The 22,161-nt window shown below is 39.0% G+C and overlaps 1 protein-coding gene across 1 annotated transcript in view; it reads right to left on the reverse strand.

The window, feature by feature from the left end:
* Window positions 1-22,161, reverse strand: part of LOC148955176 (vitellogenin-1-like) — a 346,909-nt gene that overhangs the window by 20,383 nt on the left and 304,365 nt on the right. Inside the window, exon 17 of the mRNA XM_089100639.1 lies at window positions 15,811-15,906. Coding sequence (XP_088956765.1) covers window positions 15,811-15,906 — 96 coding nt within the window. The remainder of the gene's footprint in view (window positions 1-15,810; window positions 15,907-22,161) is intronic.

Below are 22,161 nucleotides of genomic sequence, written 5' to 3' on the forward strand. Positions count from 1 at the left end.
TTATGTTTTGCATTGAGTATAAAGATTATATGGTTTGTTGTTGGGGGGGGGGAGTTTTGAGGGTAAAGGAATGTATTTACGTTTTGCATTGAGTATAAAGATTGTATGATAGTTACGTTTGTTGGGGGGGGTACTTAAATATACTGGAGGGTGATCAAGGAAAATTCGTTTGAAAATAAAAATGCACTTACATGGTAAATTGTGGCTGCCAAGGCCTCAAGCTCATCAATTATGTCAATTGTTCTATCCATTGTGTCACAATACTTTCTGATAATTGAATCACATTGCATGCCCGCTATATACGAAATCTCAAGGTCAAATTGTTATGTAAACAATGTCCTCTGATTGGCTGAGAAGGGGGATCTAACTGTTACCTTGGAAACTCATAACATTTGGCTTGAAAAACAATAACCAATACTGTTTCCCGGAAACTCATAACATCTGCATCGAACAACAACAAGAAGGAAGTGAGAAAGTTCCTGTTTTTCCATTCTCACTGAAAAAATCCATAAAACCATCAAATAAATTGACCAACACACATAACCATCCATGAAAAACATAAAATAAATCGAGCAACACACATAATCATCCATGAAAACAGACATAAATGTGACGAAGTTCCTGTTTTTTTCATTCTCACTGACAAAATCCATAAAACCATCAATAAATCGACCAACACACATAACCATCCATAAACTATGTAAAAAGAAGTTGTAGGTGGCAGCAGGGGTGGGCAATCGGAGATATTATGGCATCTCTACTGATATCAGCGAAAGCTGTCAAATGAGCCATTAAAAATCACTCAAAAAAGTTCTGGTAGCCCACTAGCCCCTTTTCCACTTGAGACATTGCACCAAAAGTGCCGTATTTGTGAGATTTGGAACTTGCAGATGTTAGAATTTATAGATACAACGTAGACACGAGCAACCTCTTTTATATGAGATATTAAAAGTCTGTCTACAATGTTCTGGTAGCCCGCTACCCCCATCCCTTGAGTAATAGCACAAAAAGTGCCACTTTTAGTGCCATACGGCGCTTGCAGATGGTGGAATTCATTAAAAGCACGTACATATGAGAAATAGTTTTTGAATGAGGTATTAATAATTTTTCATTGATATTATGGTAAACCGCTAGCCCTGGAAAAGAAAAGAAAAAAGGAGACAGATCAGTGCTACCCAGATAGTGCAAAAAAGTTATTTTCCCTGTTGTTCAAGGTGGGGGACTGTAATTTCAATGCACATGGTTTTCGACTATGTTGATTCCAATAATACACTTTTCATTTTGATCTGACGCCATTTTCGTGGAGTTTTTTTTCGAAACCACCATAAATTTGTTTTCGTAAAAACATTTACTTTTAAGACGAACCGAAATAATAGTTACCATTCCTAAATCAATGTCAGATGACGATTTTTTTCACAAGGCATTTTTTTTTCTAAACACCCAAAATTAAATAAAATCCAAAACCTTGTCATCTTACACAATAGTACACTTAGCAGTTAGATGAGGGCTCACATTTCCGTTTTGAAAAGTTTTAATTCAATCATCTTCACACAGCCCTTTCTAACTGGTCAAAAATCAAAAACAAAATCAACTATGAAATATAAAAAATTCGAAACCCTTTTCAACATTAAAACCCAAGTATTCTAAGAGAGTTGAGGTACGTCATCTCATAGGAATCCAATACTCATGCACCATAAAACAGGAAGCAATTTCTCCCTCTGAAAGCTTCGCCTTTATTCTTCCTTCAGCCAATACATAAATTCTACACAAGATCTGTTATCAAACAGTCCGTGGTAACGAACTGTAAGTAAGGAGCGACCCAGCTCAATGGTAACCGAAACTCAAGAAAACGGGATTTTGATATCAATAGATACATCAAAAGAATCAGATTTTAAAGCTGATTTCAAATATATAAGTTTCATCAAATTTAGACCTACCCATCAAAAGTTACGCGCCTGAGAAGATTTGGCTGATTTGCGAAAAAGGGGGAAAGACCCCCTAAAAGTTATAGAACCTTAATGAAAATCACACCATCAGATTCAGCGTATCAGAGAACCCTACTGTTGTGGTTTCAAGCTCCCATCTGCAAAAATGTGGAATTTTGTATTTTTTGCCAGAAGAAAGATCACGGATAGCCTACGTGTTTATTTGTTTTTTTTTCCCAGGGGTGATCGTATCGACCCAGCTGTCCTAGAATATCGTGGGAGGTCTCATTGGAACGGAAATTAAAAGTTCTAGTGCTCTTTTTAAGTGAAAAAAAATGGAGGGCGCCTAGGCCCCCTCCCACGCTGATTTTTCCCCAAAGTCACCCGATAAAAATGTAGATATAATCATTTTGTTCAAAATAGTTAAAGATGTAAAAGATGTAACTTCGGAAAACTCAATCCCCCAATGTCCCCGGGGGAGAGCCGGAAATCATGATCTTTACCCACTCTTTACTCGTAGTATTGGGTCCCGGGATGTATATAGATGTTTTCAAGGTGATTTTCCCTGGTAGTGGGGGGGATGGGTCGGGGGTTATGTGGGAGGATCTTTCCATGGAGGAAGCTTTCCTGTGGGAAGGGACATTGCTATGAAGGGGGCACCGCATTTCCTAGCATTATCTAAAAAAAGATCAGAAATTAAATTATAAAAAACAAGTTTTTCAACTGAAAGTAAGGAGCAGCATCAAAACTTAAAACGAACAGAAATTATTACGTATATGATTGGGTTCCCCCTAGTCAATACCTCGCTCTTTAAGCCAAAGAGCGTTTTAGTGCTTTCATAAGAGCTATTTATTCTAATCAACGGCCTCTGTGATTAAGGGTCATTTTTAAAGAATTGGAACACAATTCGAACTTTAGCGTAAAGAGCGAGGTATTAACAAGAAGGTGAACCCCCTAATATACGTATTAAAAATATATGAATATAGACATTCATTACGTAAGTTAATCCGTAAGTTAGGTGTATTTATTACTAATAAAAACGTACGTAAATAAAATTAAACAACGTTCGAGAAAGCCATTTAACCAAATAAAAGTAAAATTAACATGCAAATTTGGTGTTGATTATTCATGTACGGTGAGCCAAAATCAAAACCTGCATTTAGGCCTATCAAAAACGCTCAAAAATTAAATAAAAAAAAAGTTTTTTCTAACTGAAAGTAAGGAGCGACGCTAAAACTTAAAACGAACAGAAATTATTCCGTATATGAAAGGGGCTGTCCCCACCTCAACGCCTCGCTCTTTACGCTAAATTTTGACTTTCCCACAACTCTATTTTTTTAACAATAAAAAACTTTAGCGTAAAGAGCAAGGCGTTGAGGCGGGGACAGCCCCTTTCATAAACGGAATAATTTATGTTCGTTTTAAGTTTTAACGTCGCTCCTTACTTTCAGTTAAGAAAATTTTTTTTTTTTATTTAATTAAATAAGGCTGCTCACTTTACGTCAGAACTTCGAAAGCTTTTATGACGCTACTACTGAGAATTTGGAATATGTCAGGCCTTAGGATCACCAGAGGTCATCTCTACATTTAAATGGTGCATTCGAAGTGATATTAGTGACTTTCTCTTATAAGTGTATCCAAACCTGAGCCGTTTGCCAAGGTGACAAGAAAAATGAGAAGGCATCGCTACTTTCCCTCTGCTTGTATGCTAAAGGAAACTCAGGCGACTATGTTCGCAGTAAATAGTGACTTCAATTAGGTATATCTATTTGGCAACCCCCCCCCCAGGCCGCCCTATCAGAGGCTGTGCTGCCCTACTCAAAGGCATTTTGTCAAGATTTTGATGAAATTCAGCTTCACTTTACTAGATTAAATAAAAAAACAAGTTTTTTAAACTGAAAGTAAGGAGCGACATTAAAACTTAAAAAGGACAGAAATTATTCCGTATATGTAAGGGGGTGTCCCCTCCTCAACGCCTCGCTCTTTACGCTAAAGTTTGACTTTCTCACGACTCTATTTTTTTTAAACAATGAAAAACTTTAGCGTAAAGAGCGAGGCAATGCGGAGGGGAAAGCCCCTTTCATTTTCTGTTCGTTTTAAGTTTTGATGTCGCTCCTTACTTTCAGTTTAAAAAACTTGTTTTTTTATTTAATTTCTGATCGTTTTTTAGTTAATGCAGCTTTTATTTTGGCTTTTATTTTAAATCCGGCGCCCCCTTCATAGCAATGTCCCGTCCCCCATGAAAACTTCCTTCATGAAAAGATCCTCCCATATAACCCCCGACCCACCCCCCTACCAGAAAAAATCCCCCTGAAAACGTCTGTATACTTCGCAATAACCAATACTATATATTAACATTGGGTAAAGTTCATAACTTTCAGCCCTCCCCCTGGGGGCTTTGAGGGATTAAGTCATCCTAAAAGACATAGTTATAATATTTTCGACCATGCTGAACAAAATGGCTATCTCAAAGTTTTAATCGGGTGACTTTGGGGAACAAATGAGTGTGGGAGGGGGTCTAGTTACCCTCTATTTTTTTGGTCACTTAAAAAGGGCACTAAAGTTTTAATTTCTGTTTCAAAGAGCCTTCCCATGATATTCTAGGACCACTGGGTCGATACGATCACCCCTGGGAAAAAGAAAGAAAAAAAATTAACACGCATCCGTGATCTTTCTTATGGCAAAAAATGGAAAATTCCACATTTTTGTGGCAGGGCAGGGGAGGGGAGGGGGGGTCAATTTTGGAGGGAAAACTAAAAATACTCACAATCGCAAGTAATTGGTATCGGCCTCACGGGCAAGGCTCAGAGACCCTTTTTTCCCCCATTTCTGAGGGAAGGGGAGGGGGGGGACCATTGGTGAGGTAAAACCAACAATGAACATGAACTAAAAAAAAAGTTAGCGGCCACAAGGGGTAGGCTCAGTGGGCGGTCGTTACCCCTTTTTTGAGGGCAGGGGAGGGGGTGGGGGTCAATTTTGGAGGAAAAACCTAAAATACTCAGAATTGAAAATAAATGGGATCTGCCTCAAGGGGAAGGCTCAGAGGCCCTTCGTTCCCCTATTTCTGAGGGCAGGGGGCGGGGGGGAGTTAATTTTGGAGGGAAAACCAAAAATACTCAGAATCGAAAAAAAATGGGATCTGCCTCAAGGGCAAGGCTCAAAGGCCCTTCGTTCCCCATTTCTGAGGGCAGGGGAGGGGGGGGGTCAATTTTGGAGGGAAAACTAAAGATACTCAGAATCGAAAATAAATGGGATCTGCCTCAAGGGCAAGGCTCAGAGGCCATTCGTTCCCCATTTCTGAGGGCAGGAGACGGGGGGGTCAATTTTGGCTGGAAAATAAAAAATTCCAATAGTCAAAAACAACTGGGATTTTGCACCCGGGGACGGCCCAGCGTCTCCGCTGGCCCCCTTGTCTGAGGGCAGTGGAGGGGGTTGGTAAATTATGGACGGAAAATCAAAAATGCCAAAACTCGAAAATGAACGGGATCTGCCTCAAGGGCAAGGCAAATAATTCCGTTGTTGTTTTTTTGTTAAACACGATTGGCTGAAATAAAAGCGTAAATTTTAAAATCACAACAACTGAAGGTCAGTAAATATTTCCTTTGTTTTTTTTTGTTAAACACGATTGGCTGAAACAAAAGCGGAACTTTTAAAATCACAACAACTAAAGGTCAGTAAATGATTTCATTTTTTTGTTAAACCCAATTGGCTTAAATAAAAGCGGAACTTCTCAAATCACAACAACTGAAGGTCTGTAAATAATTCCTTTGTTTTTTTTTTGGTTAAACATTATTGACTTAAACAAAAGCAGAACTTTTAAAATAAAAACACCTGAAGGTAAGTAAATAATTCCTTTTTTTTTTTTTTTTAAACACAATTGGCTTAAATAAAAGCGGAAATTTTAAAATCACAACAACTGAAGGTCAGTAAATAATTCCTTTGTTTTTTTTTTGTTAAACACAATTGTTTGAAATAAAAGCGGAACTTTTAAAATCACAACAACGGAAAGTCAGTAAATAATTCCTTTTTTTTTTTGTTAAACACGATTGTCTGAAAAAAAAGCGGAACTTTTAAAATCACAACAACTGAAGGTCAGTAAATAATTCCGTCGTTTTTTTTGTTAAACAAGATTGGCTGAAACAAAAGCGGAACTTTTAAGATCACAACAACTGAAGGTCAGTAAATAATTCTTTTGTTTTTTGTTTTTTTTTGTTAAACACGATTGGCTGAAATAAAAGCAGAACTGTTAAAATCACAACAACTGAAGGTCAGTAAATAATTCTACTTTTTTTGTTAAACACGATTGTTTGAAATAAAAGCGGAACTTTTAAAATAACAACTACTGAAGGTCAGTAAATAATTTCTTTGTTTTTTTTTAAACACGAATGGCTTAAAAAAAAGCAGAAATTTTATAATCACAACTGAAGGTCATCAAATAATTCCTTTTTTTTTTTTTAAACACTATTGGTTGAAATAAAAGAGTAACTTTTAAAATAACAACAACTCAAGGTCAGTATTTGATTCCTTTGTTTGTTTTTTTTGTTAAAAACGATTGGCAGAAATAAAAGAGGAACTTTTAAAATCACAACAACTAAAGGTCGGTAAATGATACCTTTGTTTTTTTTGTTAAACACGATTGGTTGAAACAAAAGCAGAACTTTTAAAATCACAACAACTAAAGGTCAGTAAATAATTCCATTGTTTTTTTTTTTTAAACACGATTGGTTTAAATAAAAGCGGAAATTTTAAAATCACAACAACTGAAGGTCAGAAAATAATTCCTTTTTTTTTGTTAAACACTATTTGCTTAAATAAAATCGGAAATTTTAAAAACACAACAACTCAAGGTCAGTAAATAATTCCTTTGTTTTTTTTTTAAACACGATTGGTTGAAACAAAAGCAGCATTTTTAAAATCACAACAACTGAAGGTCAGTAAATTATTCCTTTGTTTTTTTTTGTTAAACACGATTGGCTGAAATAAAAGCGAAACTCTTAAAATCACAACTCAAGGTCAGTAAATAATTCCTTTTTTTTTGTTAAACACGATTGGCTGAAATAAAAGCGGAACTTTTAAAATCACAACAACTGAAGGTCAGTAAATAATTCATTTTTTTTTTTTTTTTTTAATCACGATTGGCTGAAATAAAAGCAGAAATTTTAAAATCACAACTCAACATCAGTAAATAATTCCTTTTTTTTGTTAAACACGATTGGATGAAATAAAAGCGTAACTTTTAAAATCACAACAACTAAAGGTCAGTAAATAATTCCTTTTTTTTTTTTTGTTAATCACGATTGACTGAAACAAAAGCGGAACTCTTAAAATCACAACAACTGAAGGTCAGTAAATAATTCCTTTGTTTTTTTTGTTAAACATGATTGGCTGAAACAACAGCATAACTCTTAAAATCACAACAACTGAAGGTCAGTAAATAATTCTATTTGTTTTTTTTGTTAAACACGATTGGCTGAAACAAAAGCGGAACTTTTAAAATGACAACAACTGAAGGTCAGTAAATAATTCCTTTGTTTTTTTTTGTTAAACACGATTGGCTAAAATAAAAGCAAAACTTTTAAAATCACAACAACTGAAGGTAATTAAATGATTCCTTTGTTGTTTTTTTTTGTTAAACACAATTGGTTTTAACAAAAGCATATATTTTAAAATAACAACAAATCAAGGTCATTAGATAACTCCATTGTTTTTTTTTCTTGTTAAACACGTTTGATTTAAATATAAGCGGAACTTTTAAAATCACAACAACTGAAGGTCATTAAATAAAAAAAACCTAAAATAATGTCATGAAATCAACATGCAAACTCGACATAGCTTTATTTCATTTTTTAAGGTTCATTTAGACGAGGTTACGTGCGCGCACGTAACCTCGTCTAAATGAACCTTAAAAAATGAAATAAAGCTATGTCGAGTTTGCATGTTGATTTCATGACATTATTTTAGGTTTTTTTTTATTTAATGACCTTCAGTTGTTGTGATTTTAAAAGTTCCTATTTTATTTCAACCAAACGTGTTTAAAAAAAACAAAACAATGGAATTATTTACTGACCTTCAGTTGTTGTGATTTTAAGAGTTCTGCTTTTGTTTCAACCATTTGTGTTTAACAAAAAAAAACAAAGGAATCATTTACTGATCTTTAGTTGTTGTGATTTTAAAAGTTCCGCTTTTATTTCAGCCAATCGTGTTTAACAAAAAAAACAACAAAGGAATCATTTACTGACCTTGAGTTGTTGTGATTTTAAAAGTTCAGCTTTTATTTAAGCCAAACTTGTTTAAAAAAAAAAAAGGAATTATTTACTGACCTTCAGTTGTTGTGATTTTAAAATTTATGATTTTTTTTAAACCAATCGTGTTTAACAAAAAAAACAAAGGAATCATTTACTGACCTTGAGTTGTTGTGATTTTAAAAGTTCCGCTTTTATTTCAGCCAATAGTGATTAACAAAAAAAACAAAAGGAATTATTTACTGACCTTTAGTTGTTGTGATTTTAAAAGTTCCGCTTTTATTTCAGCCAATCGTGTTTAACAAAAAAAAGGAATTATTTACTGATCTTGAGTTGTGATTTTAAAAGTTCCGCTTTTATTTCAGCCAATCGTGATTAACAAAAAAAAAAAAAAAGGAATTATTTACTGACCTTCAGTTGTTGTGATTTTAAAAGTTCCGCTTTTATTTAATCCAATAGTGTTTAACAAAAAAAATGAATTATTTTCTGACCCTGAGTTGTGATTTTAAGAGTTTCGCTTTTATTTCAGCCAATCGTGTTTAACAAAAAAAACAAAGGAATTATTTACTGGCCTTCAGTTGTTGTGATTTTAAAAATTCTGCTTTTGTTTCAGCCAGTCGTGTTTAAAAAAAACAAAGGAATTATTTACTGACCTTCAGTTGTTGTGATTTTAAAAGTTCCGCTTTTATTTCACCAAAACGTTTTTAACAAAAAAAAAAAGGAATTATTTTCTGACCATCAGTTGTTGTGATTTTAAAAGTTCCGCTTTTATTTCAACCAATCGTGTTTAACAAAAAAACAATGGAATTATTTACTGACCTTTAGTTGTTGTGATTTTAAAAGTTCCGCTTTTATTTCAGCCAATCATGTTTAACAAAAAAACAAAGGAATTATTTACTGACCTTCAGTTGTTATTTTAAAAGTTCTGCTTTTATTTCACCCAGTCGTTTTTAACAAAAAAAAGGAATTATTTACTGACCTTCAGTTGTTGTGATTTTAAAAGTTCCGCTTTTATTTAAGACAATCGTGTTTAACAAAAAAAAAGGAATTATTTACTGACCTTGAGTTGTGATTTTAAGAGTTTCGCTTTTATTTCAGCCAATCGTGTTTAACAAAAAAAACAAAGGAATTATTTACTGACCTTCAGTTGTTGTGATTTAAAAAATTTTGCTTTTGTTTCAGCCAGTCGTGTTTAAAAAAAAACAAAGGAATTATTTACTGACCTTCAGTTGTTGTGATTTTAAAAGTTCCGCTTTTATTTCAGCCAATCGTGTTTAACAAAAAAAACAAAGGAATTATTTGCTGACCTTAAGTTGTTGTGATTTTAAAAGTTCCGCTTTTATTTCAACCAATCGTGTATAACAAATAAAAACAATGGAATTATTTACTGACCTTTAGTTGTTGTGATTTTAAAAGTTCTGCTTTTGTTTCAACCAATCGTGTTTAACCAAAAAAAAACAAAGGAATCATTTACCGACCTTTAGTTGTTGTGATTTTAAAAGTTCCGCTTTTATTTCTGCCAATCGTGTTCAACAAAAAAACAAACAAAGGAATCATTTACTGACCTTGAGTTGTTGTGATTTTAAAAGTTCCGCTTTTATTTAAGCCAATCGTGTTTAAGAAAAAACAAAGGAATTATTTGCTGACCTTCAGTTGTTATTTTAAAAGTTCTGCTTTTGTTTCAGCCAGTCGTGTTTAAAAAAAAACAAAGAAATTATTTACTGACCTTCAGTAGTTGTGATTTTAAAAGTTCGGTTTTTATTTAAACCAATCGTTTTTAACAAAAAAAAATAGAATTATTTAATGACCTTAAGTTTTTGTGATTTTAAAATTTACTCTTTTATTTAATCCAATCGTGTTTAACAAAAAAAAACAAAAAAACAACGGTATTATTTACGTACCATCTGTTTTTTTTATTTTAAGAGGTCTTATTTTGTTTAAGCCAATCGTGTTTAACAAAAAAAACAACGGAATTGTTTAATGACCTTCAGTTGTTTTAATTTTAAATTTCCCGTTGTTATTTTTACACATAGTGTTTAACAAAAAAAATCGCATTAATTACTGATCTTCATTTTTTGTTATTTTAAATATTCTTATTTTGTTTCAGCCCAAAATGTTTAACAAAAAAAAAACAAAGGAATTATTAAATTGCATTCAGGTTTTTGTATTTTAAAAGATCCTCTTTTATTTCAACCAAACGTGTTTAACAAAAAAAAACAACGGAATTATTTACTGACCTTCAGTTGTTGTTATTTTAAAAGTTCTGCCTTTGTTTAAGTTAATCGTGTTTAACAAAAAAAAAAAAAAGGAATTATTTACCGACCTTTAATTGATGGGATTTGAAAAGTTTCGCTTTTATTTCAGCCAATTGGGTTTAACAAAAAAAAAGAAATTATTTAATGACCTTTAGTTTTTGTTATTTTAAAATTTCCGCTTTTATTTAAGCCAATCGTGTTTAACAAAAAAAAACAAAGGAATCATTTACTGACCTTGAGTTGTTGTGATTTTAAAAGTTCCGCTTTTATTTCAGCCAATCGTGCTTAACAAAAAAAACAACAACGGAATTATTTGCCTTCCCCTTGAGGCAGATCCCGTTTATTTTCGATTCTGAGTATTTTTGATTTTCCCTCCAAAATTGACCCCCCGCCCCTGCCCTCAGAACTGGGGGCACGAAGGACCTCTGAGCCTTCTCCGTGAGGCAGATCTCATTTATTTTCGATTCTGACTATTTTTGGTTTTCCCTCCAAAATTGACTCCCCCCTCCCCTGTCCTCATAAATTGGGGAAGGATGGGCCTCTGAGCCTTGCCCTTGAGTCATATCCCGTTTATTGTCTAGTCTGATTATTGTTCTTTTTCCCTCCAAAATTGACCCCCCCTCCCCTGCCCTCAGAAATGGGGGAAGGAAGGGCCTCTGAGCCTTCCCTTTGAGGCAGATCCCATTTATTTTCGATTCTGAGTATTTTTGGTTTTCCCTCCCAAATTGATCCCCCCCCCCCCGGCCCTCGGAACGGGGGGAACGGAGGGGCGCTGTGCCTGCCCCGTGAGGCCGATCCCCTTTATTGTCGTGTCTGTTTATTTTTGAATTTCCCTCCATAACTGACCCCCTCCCCTGCTCTCAAAAATAGGGGACCGAAGGGCCTCTGAGCCTTCCCCTTGAGGCAGGTCCTATTTATTTTCGATTCTGAGTATTTTGGTTTTTCCCTCCAAAATTGACCCCCCTTCCCCTGCTCTCAGAAATGGGGGAACGAAGGGCCTCTGAGCCTTCCCCTTGAGGCAGATCCCATATATTTTCGATGCTGAGTATTTTTGGTTTTCCCTCCAAAATTGACCTTCCCCCTCCCCTGCCCTCAGAAATGGGGGAAGGAAGGGCCTCTGAGCCTTCCCCTTGAGGCAGATCCCATTTATTTTCGATTCTGAGTATTTTTGGTTTTCCCTCCAAAATTGACCCTCCCCCCCCTCCCCAACCCACAGAAATGGGGGAGCGGAGGGCCTCTGAGCCTTCCCCTATAGGCAGATCCCGTTTATTTTCGATTCTGAGTATTTTTGGTTTTCCCTCAAAACTTGACCCCCCTCTCCTGCCCTCAGAAATGGGGGAACGACGGGCCTCTGAGCCTTCTCCTTCAGGCAGATCCCATTTATTTTCGTTTCTGAGTATTTTTGGTTTTCTCTCCAAAATTGACCCCCTCCCCTGTCCTCAGAAATGGGGGAACGAAGGGCCTCTGAGCCTTCCCTTTGAGGCAGATCCCATTTATTTTCGATTCTGTGTATTTTTGGTTTTACCTCCAAAATTGACCTCCCCCTCCCCTGCCCTCAGAAATGGGGAACGAATGGCCTCTGAGCCTTTCCCTTGAGGCAGATCCCATTTATTTTCGATTCTGAGTATTTTTGGTTTTTCCTCCAAAATTGACCCCCCCCCTCCCCTGCCCTCAGAAATGGGGAACGAAGGGCCTCTGAGCCTTCCCCTTGAGACAGATCCCATTTATTGTTCACTCTGAGTTTTTTTGGTGTCCCATCTAAAATTGACCCCCCCTCCCCCTGTTCTCAGAAATGGGGGGACGAAGGGCCTCTGAGCCTTGCCCTTGAGGCCGATCACCTGTATTTTCGATTCTGGGTATTTTTGTTTTTCCCTCCAAAATTGACCCCCCCACCCCTGCCCTCAGAAATGGTGAAAGAAGGGCCTCTGAGCCATCCCCTTGAGGCAGATCCCATTTATTTTTTATTCTGATTATTTTTTGTTTTCCCTCCAAAATTGACCCCCCCACCACTGCCCTCAGAAATGGGGGAACGAAGGGCCTCTGAGCCTTCCCCTTGAGGCAGATCCCATTTATTTTCAATTCTGAGTATTTTTGGTTTTCCTCCAAAATTGACCCTCCCCCCTCCTCTGCCCTCAGAAATGGGGGAACGAAGGGCCTCTGAGCCTTGGTCTTGATGCGGATCCCATTTATTTTTGATTCTGAGTATTTTTGGTTTTCCCTCCAAAATTGACCCCCTCCCCTGTCCTCAGAAATGGGGGAACGAAGGGCCTCTGAGCCTTCCCCTTCAGGAAGATCCCGTTTATTTTCGATTCTGAGTATTTTTGGTTTTCCCTCCAAAATTGACCCCCCTCCCCTGCCCTCAGAAATGGGGGAACGAAGGGCCTTTGAGCCTTCCCCTTGAGGCCGATCCCGTTTATTTTCAATTGTGAGTATTGTTGGTTTTCCCTCCAAAATTGACCCCCCCCCCTCCCCCTGCCCGCAGAAATGGGGGAACGTAGGGCCGCTGTGCCGTCCCCGTGAGGCCGATCCCATTTATTTTCGATTCTGATTATTTTTGGTTTTCCCTCCAAAATTGACCCCCCCCTTCCCCTGCCCTCAGAAATTGGGGAACGAAGGGCCTCTGAGCCTTGCGCTTGAGGCAGATCCCATTTGTTTTCGATTCTGAGTATTTTTAGTTTTCTCTCCAAAATTGACCCCCCCTCCCCTGCCCTCAGAAATGGGGGAACGAAGGGCCTCTGAGCCTTCCCCTTGAGGCAGATCCCATTCATTTTCGATTCTGAGTATTTTTGATTTTCCCTCCAAAATTGACCCCCCACCCCAGCCCACAGAAAAGGGGGAACGAAGGGTCTCTGGGCCGTCCCCATCAGGCAGATCCCATTTATTTTCAATTTTGATTATTTTTGTTTTTCCCGCCAAAATTGACCCCCCCCTCACCCTGCCCTCAGAAATGGGGGAACGAAGGGCCTGTGAGCCTTCCCCTTGACGCCGATCCCATTTATTTTCGATTCTGAGTATTTTTGGTTTTTCCTCCACAATCTACCCCCCCCTTCCCCTGCCCGCAGAAATGGGGGAACGAAGGGCCTCTGAGCCTTGCCCTTGAGGCAGATCCCATTTTTTTTCGATTCTGAGTATTTTTGGTTTTCTCTCCAAAATTGACCCCCCCTCCCCTGTCCTCAGAAAGTGGGGAACGAAGGGCCTCTGAGCCTTGCCCTTGAGGCAGATCCCTTTTATTTTCGATTCTGAGTATTTTTGGTTTTCCCTCCACAATTTTGCCCCCCCCCCTCCCCCTGCCCTCAGAAATGGGGGAGCGAAGGGCCTCTGAGCCTTCCCCTTGAGGCAGATCCCATTTATTTTCGATTCTGAGTATTTTTGGTTTTCCCTCCAAAATTGACCCCCCCCCTGCCCTCAGAAATGGGGGCAGGACGGGCCGCTGAGCCTTGCCCTTGAGGCAGATCCCATTTATTTTCGATTATGAGTAGTTTTGGTTTTGCCTACAAAATTGACCCCCCCACCCCAGCCCGCAGAAATGGGGGAACGAATGGAAAGTTAACCAATTTTAAACTAACAACTCATTCCAAACATCACTTGTGTGTTGTAAAGTACACAAACACTTCATCTGCTCTAAAGCACTTCTCAGCCATTTCTAGTTGAAATATTGTATTTACTGTAAATCATTAATATGATCAAATTCGCGAATCCTACACTCCATTCGCAAATCTCATTACCCCTTTTTAAATGTCAATCAAACAATTCTGATTGTAGTGTCCAAGTTTTTAATAACAAAGCCTACACTCATGTACACACTATGCTTTCAAAAAACCAGTCTGGTTGAAAAACTTGGAGTTGAAACAAATTTGTGCGGGGAATCCCCCGTTCATACTGTTATCTTTTTTGAAATGCTTAGGAACTGGCGAGGATTCTTTGCCCGATTGTACCAGTATTTACGAAATTTTAGCAAATAGCTTGTAGTTGTATAATTTGTTTAATCACATAGGGTTTTAAGAATGTGCACGTGACCTTATGGCGTATATTCATTGCGCAATTGACAACAAAAACAGAAAAAAAACCTGTTTGACCACATTATATTATTATGACCAAATAACTAGTCTGGTAATCTGCCATGGAAAGGTGCCATGGAACGTAAAGTGGGCAAATAACACCGGAAGGAACATAAAGGAAGCAAAATGGCACCCCTTTCCCTACTATCATTCCCAGTTTTTAAATAGCAGTCTAGGTCTAAGGCCACTAAAAAATTACAGACTAGTCTCGATGATCAAATTTTGGTTGAGCGTTGTTCAGTTACCGAGTGACAAGTTGCTTAAGGCAGCTTACGAAGATTTACTCTTGCAGGGGAAAAATATCATGGCCATTCAGAATTAAGACATTTTAGATAGAACAGGGTTTTCTTTTGTGCGGAATGAAGGTAGAGGACCAACTAATATACTTGGAAATTGGGAGAATGAGAATAAAATTGTGCTAAAAAATCCTACGATCCAAAAATGGAGTAAGGAGCTATAGAAATTGGAAAAGTTGAAATTTTATAAGGATGTTAAGGTAGTTGACGGGCAGGAGCTCCAACTGAAGCTGAATTTATTAGCTAGATATCTTAATCTCTGGATGCAACTCAGGGCTAATTGCCTTCAATTTAGTTGATGATTTAAAAGGTACTCAAAAGAAAGAAGTTGCAAAGGAGACAGGTATACTTGCCCTCTTTGCAAAAATGAGGAGGATGATTTGGTGCATTGCCTGAGCCAGTGCCAAGGGCTCTCTAAGATAAAAGAGAATATATTCGGGAACACTGAGTTGATGCTTACAGATGTCTTAAATAGTACATCGCCACAGTTTACCTTTAAATAGTGAGGTATCTGGAAATTATGCATCTTAAAAAAAATCCTCATTTACTACGTAAAGGTATTGTTTCGTTTAAGTACTTTCATTGTGATAGAAATTTGGAAGAGTAGAGATTATTTGTGCTTTTTTTGTGTACATGGTTGTAAGATTGGCTTTAAAATACACTCTATGTTATTCAATAGCGGCATTCAGACAGTTTTGACGTTTCTGGAACCAAGAGAGAGAGAGAGAGAGAGAGAGAGTGAGAGAAAGAGAGAGAAAGAGAGAGAGAGAGAGAGAGAGAGAGAGAGTGAGAGAAAGAGAGAATGAAAAAGAAACAGTTGCACATGATAGGCGATGAGAGCTATTTGTAGGATTTTTAGTGCTCGGGGACAATGTCAGCCCCCCTCCCCTAACAATGTAAGTCGCTTTATCTTCCATAAAATATGTCTAAATGACACGCCAATAGATTCTGCAGTGGGAACAGATTTACTCCCTTAACCTTTCCTCTAGATACGCCATAGTGTGTGATCATAATAATAAAAAAAAATGTTTTACCCGAAATTTCATCAAAGATATCTGAAATCGAGCACCCATCACTACGCAGGATACCATTAAATCCTTGATAACCCTCAAAAGATTCTTCTGATGATTCTGAAAAAAGAACAAAAATTAAGCCAGTCAACTATGCTTAGGAAAACAAATTTTTTTGATTTGTTTACTAAAATATTAGAGGCATTTAATTGAGATCCGATAAGAGATTGAGATAAAGATAAGGCATCTGATTGATATCCGTTGTGGAAATAAACACGTGAAAAGGTGAAATAAAGAAAGTGCATTAATTCCCACTTCGTCGAAATCGAAAACTAATGTACTTTTAATTTAGTTTCATACCTCCTCTAGTTGACCTGAAATAGAAAACTTGATACTATTCGCAAAAAAATCTGTTTACTTTCTTTGATGGCTTGGATAGACTTACGCTATTTTAATTTGGTTAAATTTTAAGAGCAGAAGTAGCCCCGAAAGTTCGAACATAATATCCTCAGTCGTTCTTGGGATACTGCTGAGATGCCTTATTGGGAATTAGCATTAATACAGTGCATTTTGATTTAACCTCAAGGCAACATTTAGTTTTAAAGAACAATGGGCAAATGGGAGGGTGGGAGTGGGAGGAAGACTAGTTGCCCTCCAGTCACCTTCGATTATTAAAAAGGGCATTATCCCTTTCTATTTTCAAACAAATAAGCCCTTTTCGAAGTTCCTAAGACAACACCTTCGATACGAAGTGCCCTGGTCTAAGCAAAACAAAAAAGGAAAAAATAATAATACATTGCACCCACATCGATCTTTACTATAAAAATGTCAAGCCTTCCAATCACTTTCGACTAATAAAAAGGGTACTAGCCCTTTCAATTAACAATCGAATGAGCCCTTTTTAAGTTTCTACGACAACACTTTCTATAAACACCTTATGTGCCCCCAGGGCATAAATTACAACCCTTTCCCTGAGGGCTGTCATCCTCAAAGACCTAATTTCTAGAACTTTCAATTACGTTAAACAAAATTTCTATCTCAAAATTTTGATTGGATCTGTTTATGGAAATGGTGGGCGTGAGAGGGGCGTTAGTTCCTCTCCAATCACTTTCAACTATTAAAAAAGGTACTAGCCCTTTCAATTTCCAATAGAATGAGCATTTTGAAGTTTCTATGACAACGCTTTCAACAAAATCTTATATACCCCCAGGGTATAACTTACAACTCTTGCCCTGAGGGCTGAGGGGGGGGGTGTCATCCTCAAAGACCTAATTTCCAGAACTTTCAACTACGTTGAAGATAATTGCTCAAAATTTTGATTGGATGTGTTTTGAAAAGTGGTGGGCGTGAGAGGGGGGTTAGTTGCCCTTCAATCACTTCCGACTATCAAAAGGGCACTAGCCCTTTTAATTTTCAATCGAATGAGCCCTTTTTGAAGTTTCTACGACAACGCGTTCTACAAAACCTTATACGCCCCAGGGCATAGCTTAAAACCCTTGACCATAGGGATGTGAGGGGGTTGTCATCCTCAAAGATATAGTTTCCGGACCTCTTAACTACGTTCAACAAAATTGCTATCTCAAAACTTTTATTGGATGTGTTTGGGGAAATGGTGGGCGTGAGAGGGGGGTTACTTGCCATCCAATCACTTTTGACTATTAAAAAGGGCACTAGCCTTTTTAATTTCCAATCGAGTGATTCCTTTTTGAAGTTTCTACGACAACACTTTTTATAAAGAAAACCTTATATGCCCCAGGGCATAACTTACAACCCTTGCCCTGGGGGCTGTAGGGGGAGTGTCTCATCCTCAAAAACATAATTTCCAGACTTTTTAACTGCGTCGAAAAAATGGCTATCTCAAAATTTTTATTGGATATGTTTGGGGAAATGGTGGGTGTGAGAGGGGCGTTAGTTATAATCCAATCACTATCGACTATCAAAAAGGGCACAAGCCCTTCTAATTTCCAATCGAATGAACCCTTTTTTAAGTTTCTTCAACATCACTATCTATAAAAACCTTATATGCCCCAAGGGCATAACTTACAACCCTTGCCCCGAGGGCTCTGAGGAGGTTATCATCCTCAAAAACCTAATTTCTAAAACTTTTAACTATGTTGAAAAAAGGGCTATCTAAACATTTTGATTGGATGTGTTTGGGGAAAAGGTGGGCGTAGAAGGGGTGTTAGTTGCCCTCCAATCAGTTCGACTATGAAAAAGGGCCCAAGCCATTCCAATTTCCAATCGAATGAACCCTTTTCGAAGTTTCTACAACAACTCCTTCGATACGAAATGCCCTGGTCTAAGACCTAGAAACCAAAAAAACCAAAAAAAAAACAAAAAAATTAGATTGTGCCAACATCGTGCTCTACTTAAGCCGTGCTATTGCGCTGCCTATGATACCAGACAAATACATTAAAGTGGTTAGTGCTATATACGAGAATAACACTGCTACGGTAAAGATAGGAAATGAGATTAGTAGTTGGTTTCGTTTTAAACCAGGAGTTAAGAAGGGTATTCGTTCTATCCCCATTAATATAGATCATTTTGATGAAATTTATCTTAAGGAGCACAGCAAATGCAATGGGAGAACACGAAGTCAAATGGGGAAGTAAAATTGTCCTTGACTTAAATTATTCTGATGATTTAAGCATCCTAGACGAAATTTTGAGCAAAAAGAATGAATTTTTACAGGTTTTGCGAGGTCAGGGTTCTAGAATAGGTTTAAAAATTAAGGTTAAGAAGACTAAGCCGCTAGAATTACTTGACTTGACTTAAGGCTCCTGCCGAGGGTTCGGCGTAGAGAACGATGAGACTAGGCGCCTCCAGGTTGACCTATCGCTTGCCTGGATCGCAGCTTCTTCCACCGGGATGTGGGCTTGGGAGAGGAATTCATCGGCTTTGTCTTTCCACCTAGCGGATGGGCGTCCTCTGGGTCGCTTCCATCCGTGTAGGGTGGGGTCGAAGTCGAATGCGACCCATGCTGGGGCGTCACGTGGCACGCGAAGGAGGTGGCCGTACCACCGAACAGAACGCTGGGCGAGCTGCGTCGAGGAAGGAGTTTGAGCCGTACGTGACAGGAGAGTCTGGTTGCTAACGAAGTCAGTCCAGTGAAGTCTTTCGATTCTTCGGAGATGTTTCGTCTGAGTGACATCGGCGCTGAGGATAGATTTTGTAGCTGGCCACGTATCCGCTCTATACAGCAGGACGGTGATGACTGACACATTGTAAATGCGCATTTTGGTAAAGCGGCTTATGTTTGGCTTTCGCCAGATGCTGCTAAGCCTCCCAACAAGTGCTGAAGCCTTGGCAATTCGAGATCTAAGTTCTTTTGTGATCAAGCCATCATTCGACAGAATAGATCCCAGGTAAGTGAAGTCTTCAACCACATCTACTTGGTTGCTTCCGATATTGACTTCCTTTACAGTAGAACGGGACGTGGGGGGCTCAAGGAGCATAACTTTGGTTTTCTGCCAGTTGATCTTCAGTCCAACTTTCGAGGCTTCTTCTGAGAGGACCTGGAGAGCTTTGGTGATCTTTTCGACGGTGCTCGCAACTAGCGCTATGTCGTCGGCGAAGTCAGCGTCAGAGAGTAGCCGGTCTGCGAACTGAAGACCGAACTGAAGGTCAAAACATGGTCTATGACGCATTTGAAAAGCTTGGGAGCGGCGGCACAACCTTGCCGGACGCCAGTCTTCACCGCGAATATGAAACTGCGTCTTCCATTGACTTGCACTTAGCTTTCCGTATCCTCATACAGCTTTTCAAAGAGTGAGCAATATTTCTTGGGCATACCCGTAGTTCTTAGTATGAGCCAAAGTGAACGGCGATCAACAGAATCGAAGGCAGCCTTAAAGTCAACGAATGCGATGTACGCTTTATGGTGGAACTCTCGCGTCTTCTCGATCAACTGGCGCATAGTAAACATTTGCTCCGTCGTCGACCTGCCGCGGCATGAATCCGGCTTGCTGGACTCTTCTCTCTCTACGCAAAAAGGTGGAACACCTGTCCAGGAGTGACGTGGCGAAGAGTTTACCAGGAACGGAGAGAAGCATGACCCCACGATAGTTGGAGCAGATTTGACGGCTGCCCTTGAGTTTCAAGAGCGGCAATATGATGCCAGCACGCCAGTCATTCTGCATGCTTTCCGTCGTCCATACAGCTGAGGAGATTAGCCGGAGCCACAGAATCATCGCTGCACCCCCGTACTTGAGGAGTTCTGCAGAAATACCACAGACGCCGGGGGCTCGATTATTATTTAACTGTTTTACAGCATTTTTGATCTCAAAGGTGGTAAACGGTTTCGATACGAGGTCGGAAGTAGCCTCGGGTGTGGTCATTGCTGCTTGAATCAGATCAGGGTCGGGATGACCAACTGCCTCGGCAATCAGAAGCGTTGGGAAGTGACTGCTCCAGGCGGAGAGTTGGCCTGCATCGTCATCCAGCATGCTGCCGTCAGCAGACAAAACACGGCTCACGGTGGAAGTCTTCCCTTCCGTCAGCTCGCGGAGGTATTTGTATAGGGAGCAGGTGCCTCCTTTTCTTGAGGCATCTTCAAGATCGCTGGCTTTCTTGTCGACAAAGGTCTTCCTATCACTGTGCAGCGGGCTATTGCGCAGGCCATTGAGTCGTCTGTACTCTGGCATATTCTTTGCTAAGCGGGCCTTCCGGCGCAGCTCTATTACTGACAGATTCTACTGGGATATCCAGGGTTTATTCTTGTGTCTGCTGCGGCCAATGGTACCGCCAGCAGAATCGAGTATATTATCTTTGAAAGACTTCCAGGCTACTTCAGGGTCGTCCAGAACTTGGAGGCAGATAAACGGGTTAGAGACATCGAGAGCATGCTTCTGTTGCGTCTCAGAAGCAGCCAGACTGTTCAGATCGAGAATGGGGGGCCGTCTTTCTTGTCGTTGTGCTCTCAGGCATAGCCTGAGTATGGCGACTACAATCCTAGGGTCTGTGTTCCCAAGGTCGGTTGACCTATAAGTCCGGCAATTTGTTATTGACGAGCACCAGCGACCCGAGATCATAACATAATCGATCATCTTCTTTGTCTGGCCGTCGTTACTATACCAAGTGTATTTGTGATATTTCGTCTCTGAAAGAGCGTGTTTGATATGACCAGATTATGCATATTGCAGAGCTGGAGGAGTCTTTGTCCGTTGTCATTCAGTGAATCTGGAGTCACAGGGCCGAGAACACTTCTCCACACGCCCTCCCTGTCATTAACCGTCGCGTTAAGGTCTCCCAGAAGAGTTACGATGTCGTGGGGTGGGACTCTATCCTTCACTTCCGCAGGACTCGGATTCGTGGGACCATAGCACACAATAATTGTCCACTTCCCATGCTTGTGCTGGAGCTGAGCCATCAGTATTCTATCTGAAATTTGTTTATAGGAGAGAAGGCATATCTTTGCTCTGGCGTTCAGCGCGAGGCCTACACAATTTGTCTTGCTTTTTGGGTCACCAGACCAGATCAGGTGATATCCTTCACCGGTATCCTCGGACTCTCATCCGACAAGGCGGGTTTTCGTAAGACCAACCACAACTACGTTGTAGCATTTTAGCTCATAGGGAAGCAATGATTTTGCTCCAGGACAATTGAGTGTGAGTACGTTCCAGGTGGCGAGTCGTATTCCACCTTCGTCAATAAGGTTCATTCGATGGTCTGAAATCGGTCCAGGGACATGCTGGGGTCGTTAGTGAAGATGAAAAAGTGCGTTGGATGATGAAAAGATCGATCAAGTGGACATATTCACTTAATAATACTAGATAGTATTATTAGTAAAGACGGTGGATGTACTGAAGATGTTAAGATGAAAATTACACCTTCAGATTCAGAATATAAGAGAACTCAACTGTAGAGGTTTTGGCTCCCATCTTCAAATATGTTGAATTTGCATTTTTCGACCAAAGAAAGATATCAAATTCGGGTTTATCTGTTTCATTTTTTCCCCTTGGAGTGATCATGTCTAAAGAATAGTCCTAGAATATCTGGAGAGTGCCCATTCAAACGGAAGGTATAAGTTCTTGTGCCCTTTTTAATTCACCCAAAAAGACTGGACGGCATCTAGCTTCCATTAAATAAAACACAATTTTTTTCAACTGAAAAGGATGAGCAACATTAAAATTTAAAACGAACAGAATTTTTTACATATATGAGGGGGATTGACCCTTTTTTTTGTCCCAATTCCTTAAGAACGACTCCTGAAACACAAGGGTCGTTTAATTACAACAATAAGGAGCTTTTTTTAAAAGTACAGAAAACTTTAGATTAAAGAGCGAGGTATTAAGAAGGGGAAAACCTCCCTTTTATACGTCACAATCTTTATTCGTTTTAATGTTGCTCCTTACTTTCAGTGGAAAAAACTTGTTT

This window comes from Artemia sp. Qi Xiang Cuo, chromosome 2 (assembly GCF_049724085.1).
Source record: "Artemia sp. Qi Xiang Cuo chromosome 2, ASM4972408v1, whole genome shotgun sequence".
Taxonomy (NCBI): Eukaryota; Metazoa; Arthropoda; class Branchiopoda; order Anostraca; family Artemiidae; genus Artemia; species Artemia sp. Qi Xiang Cuo.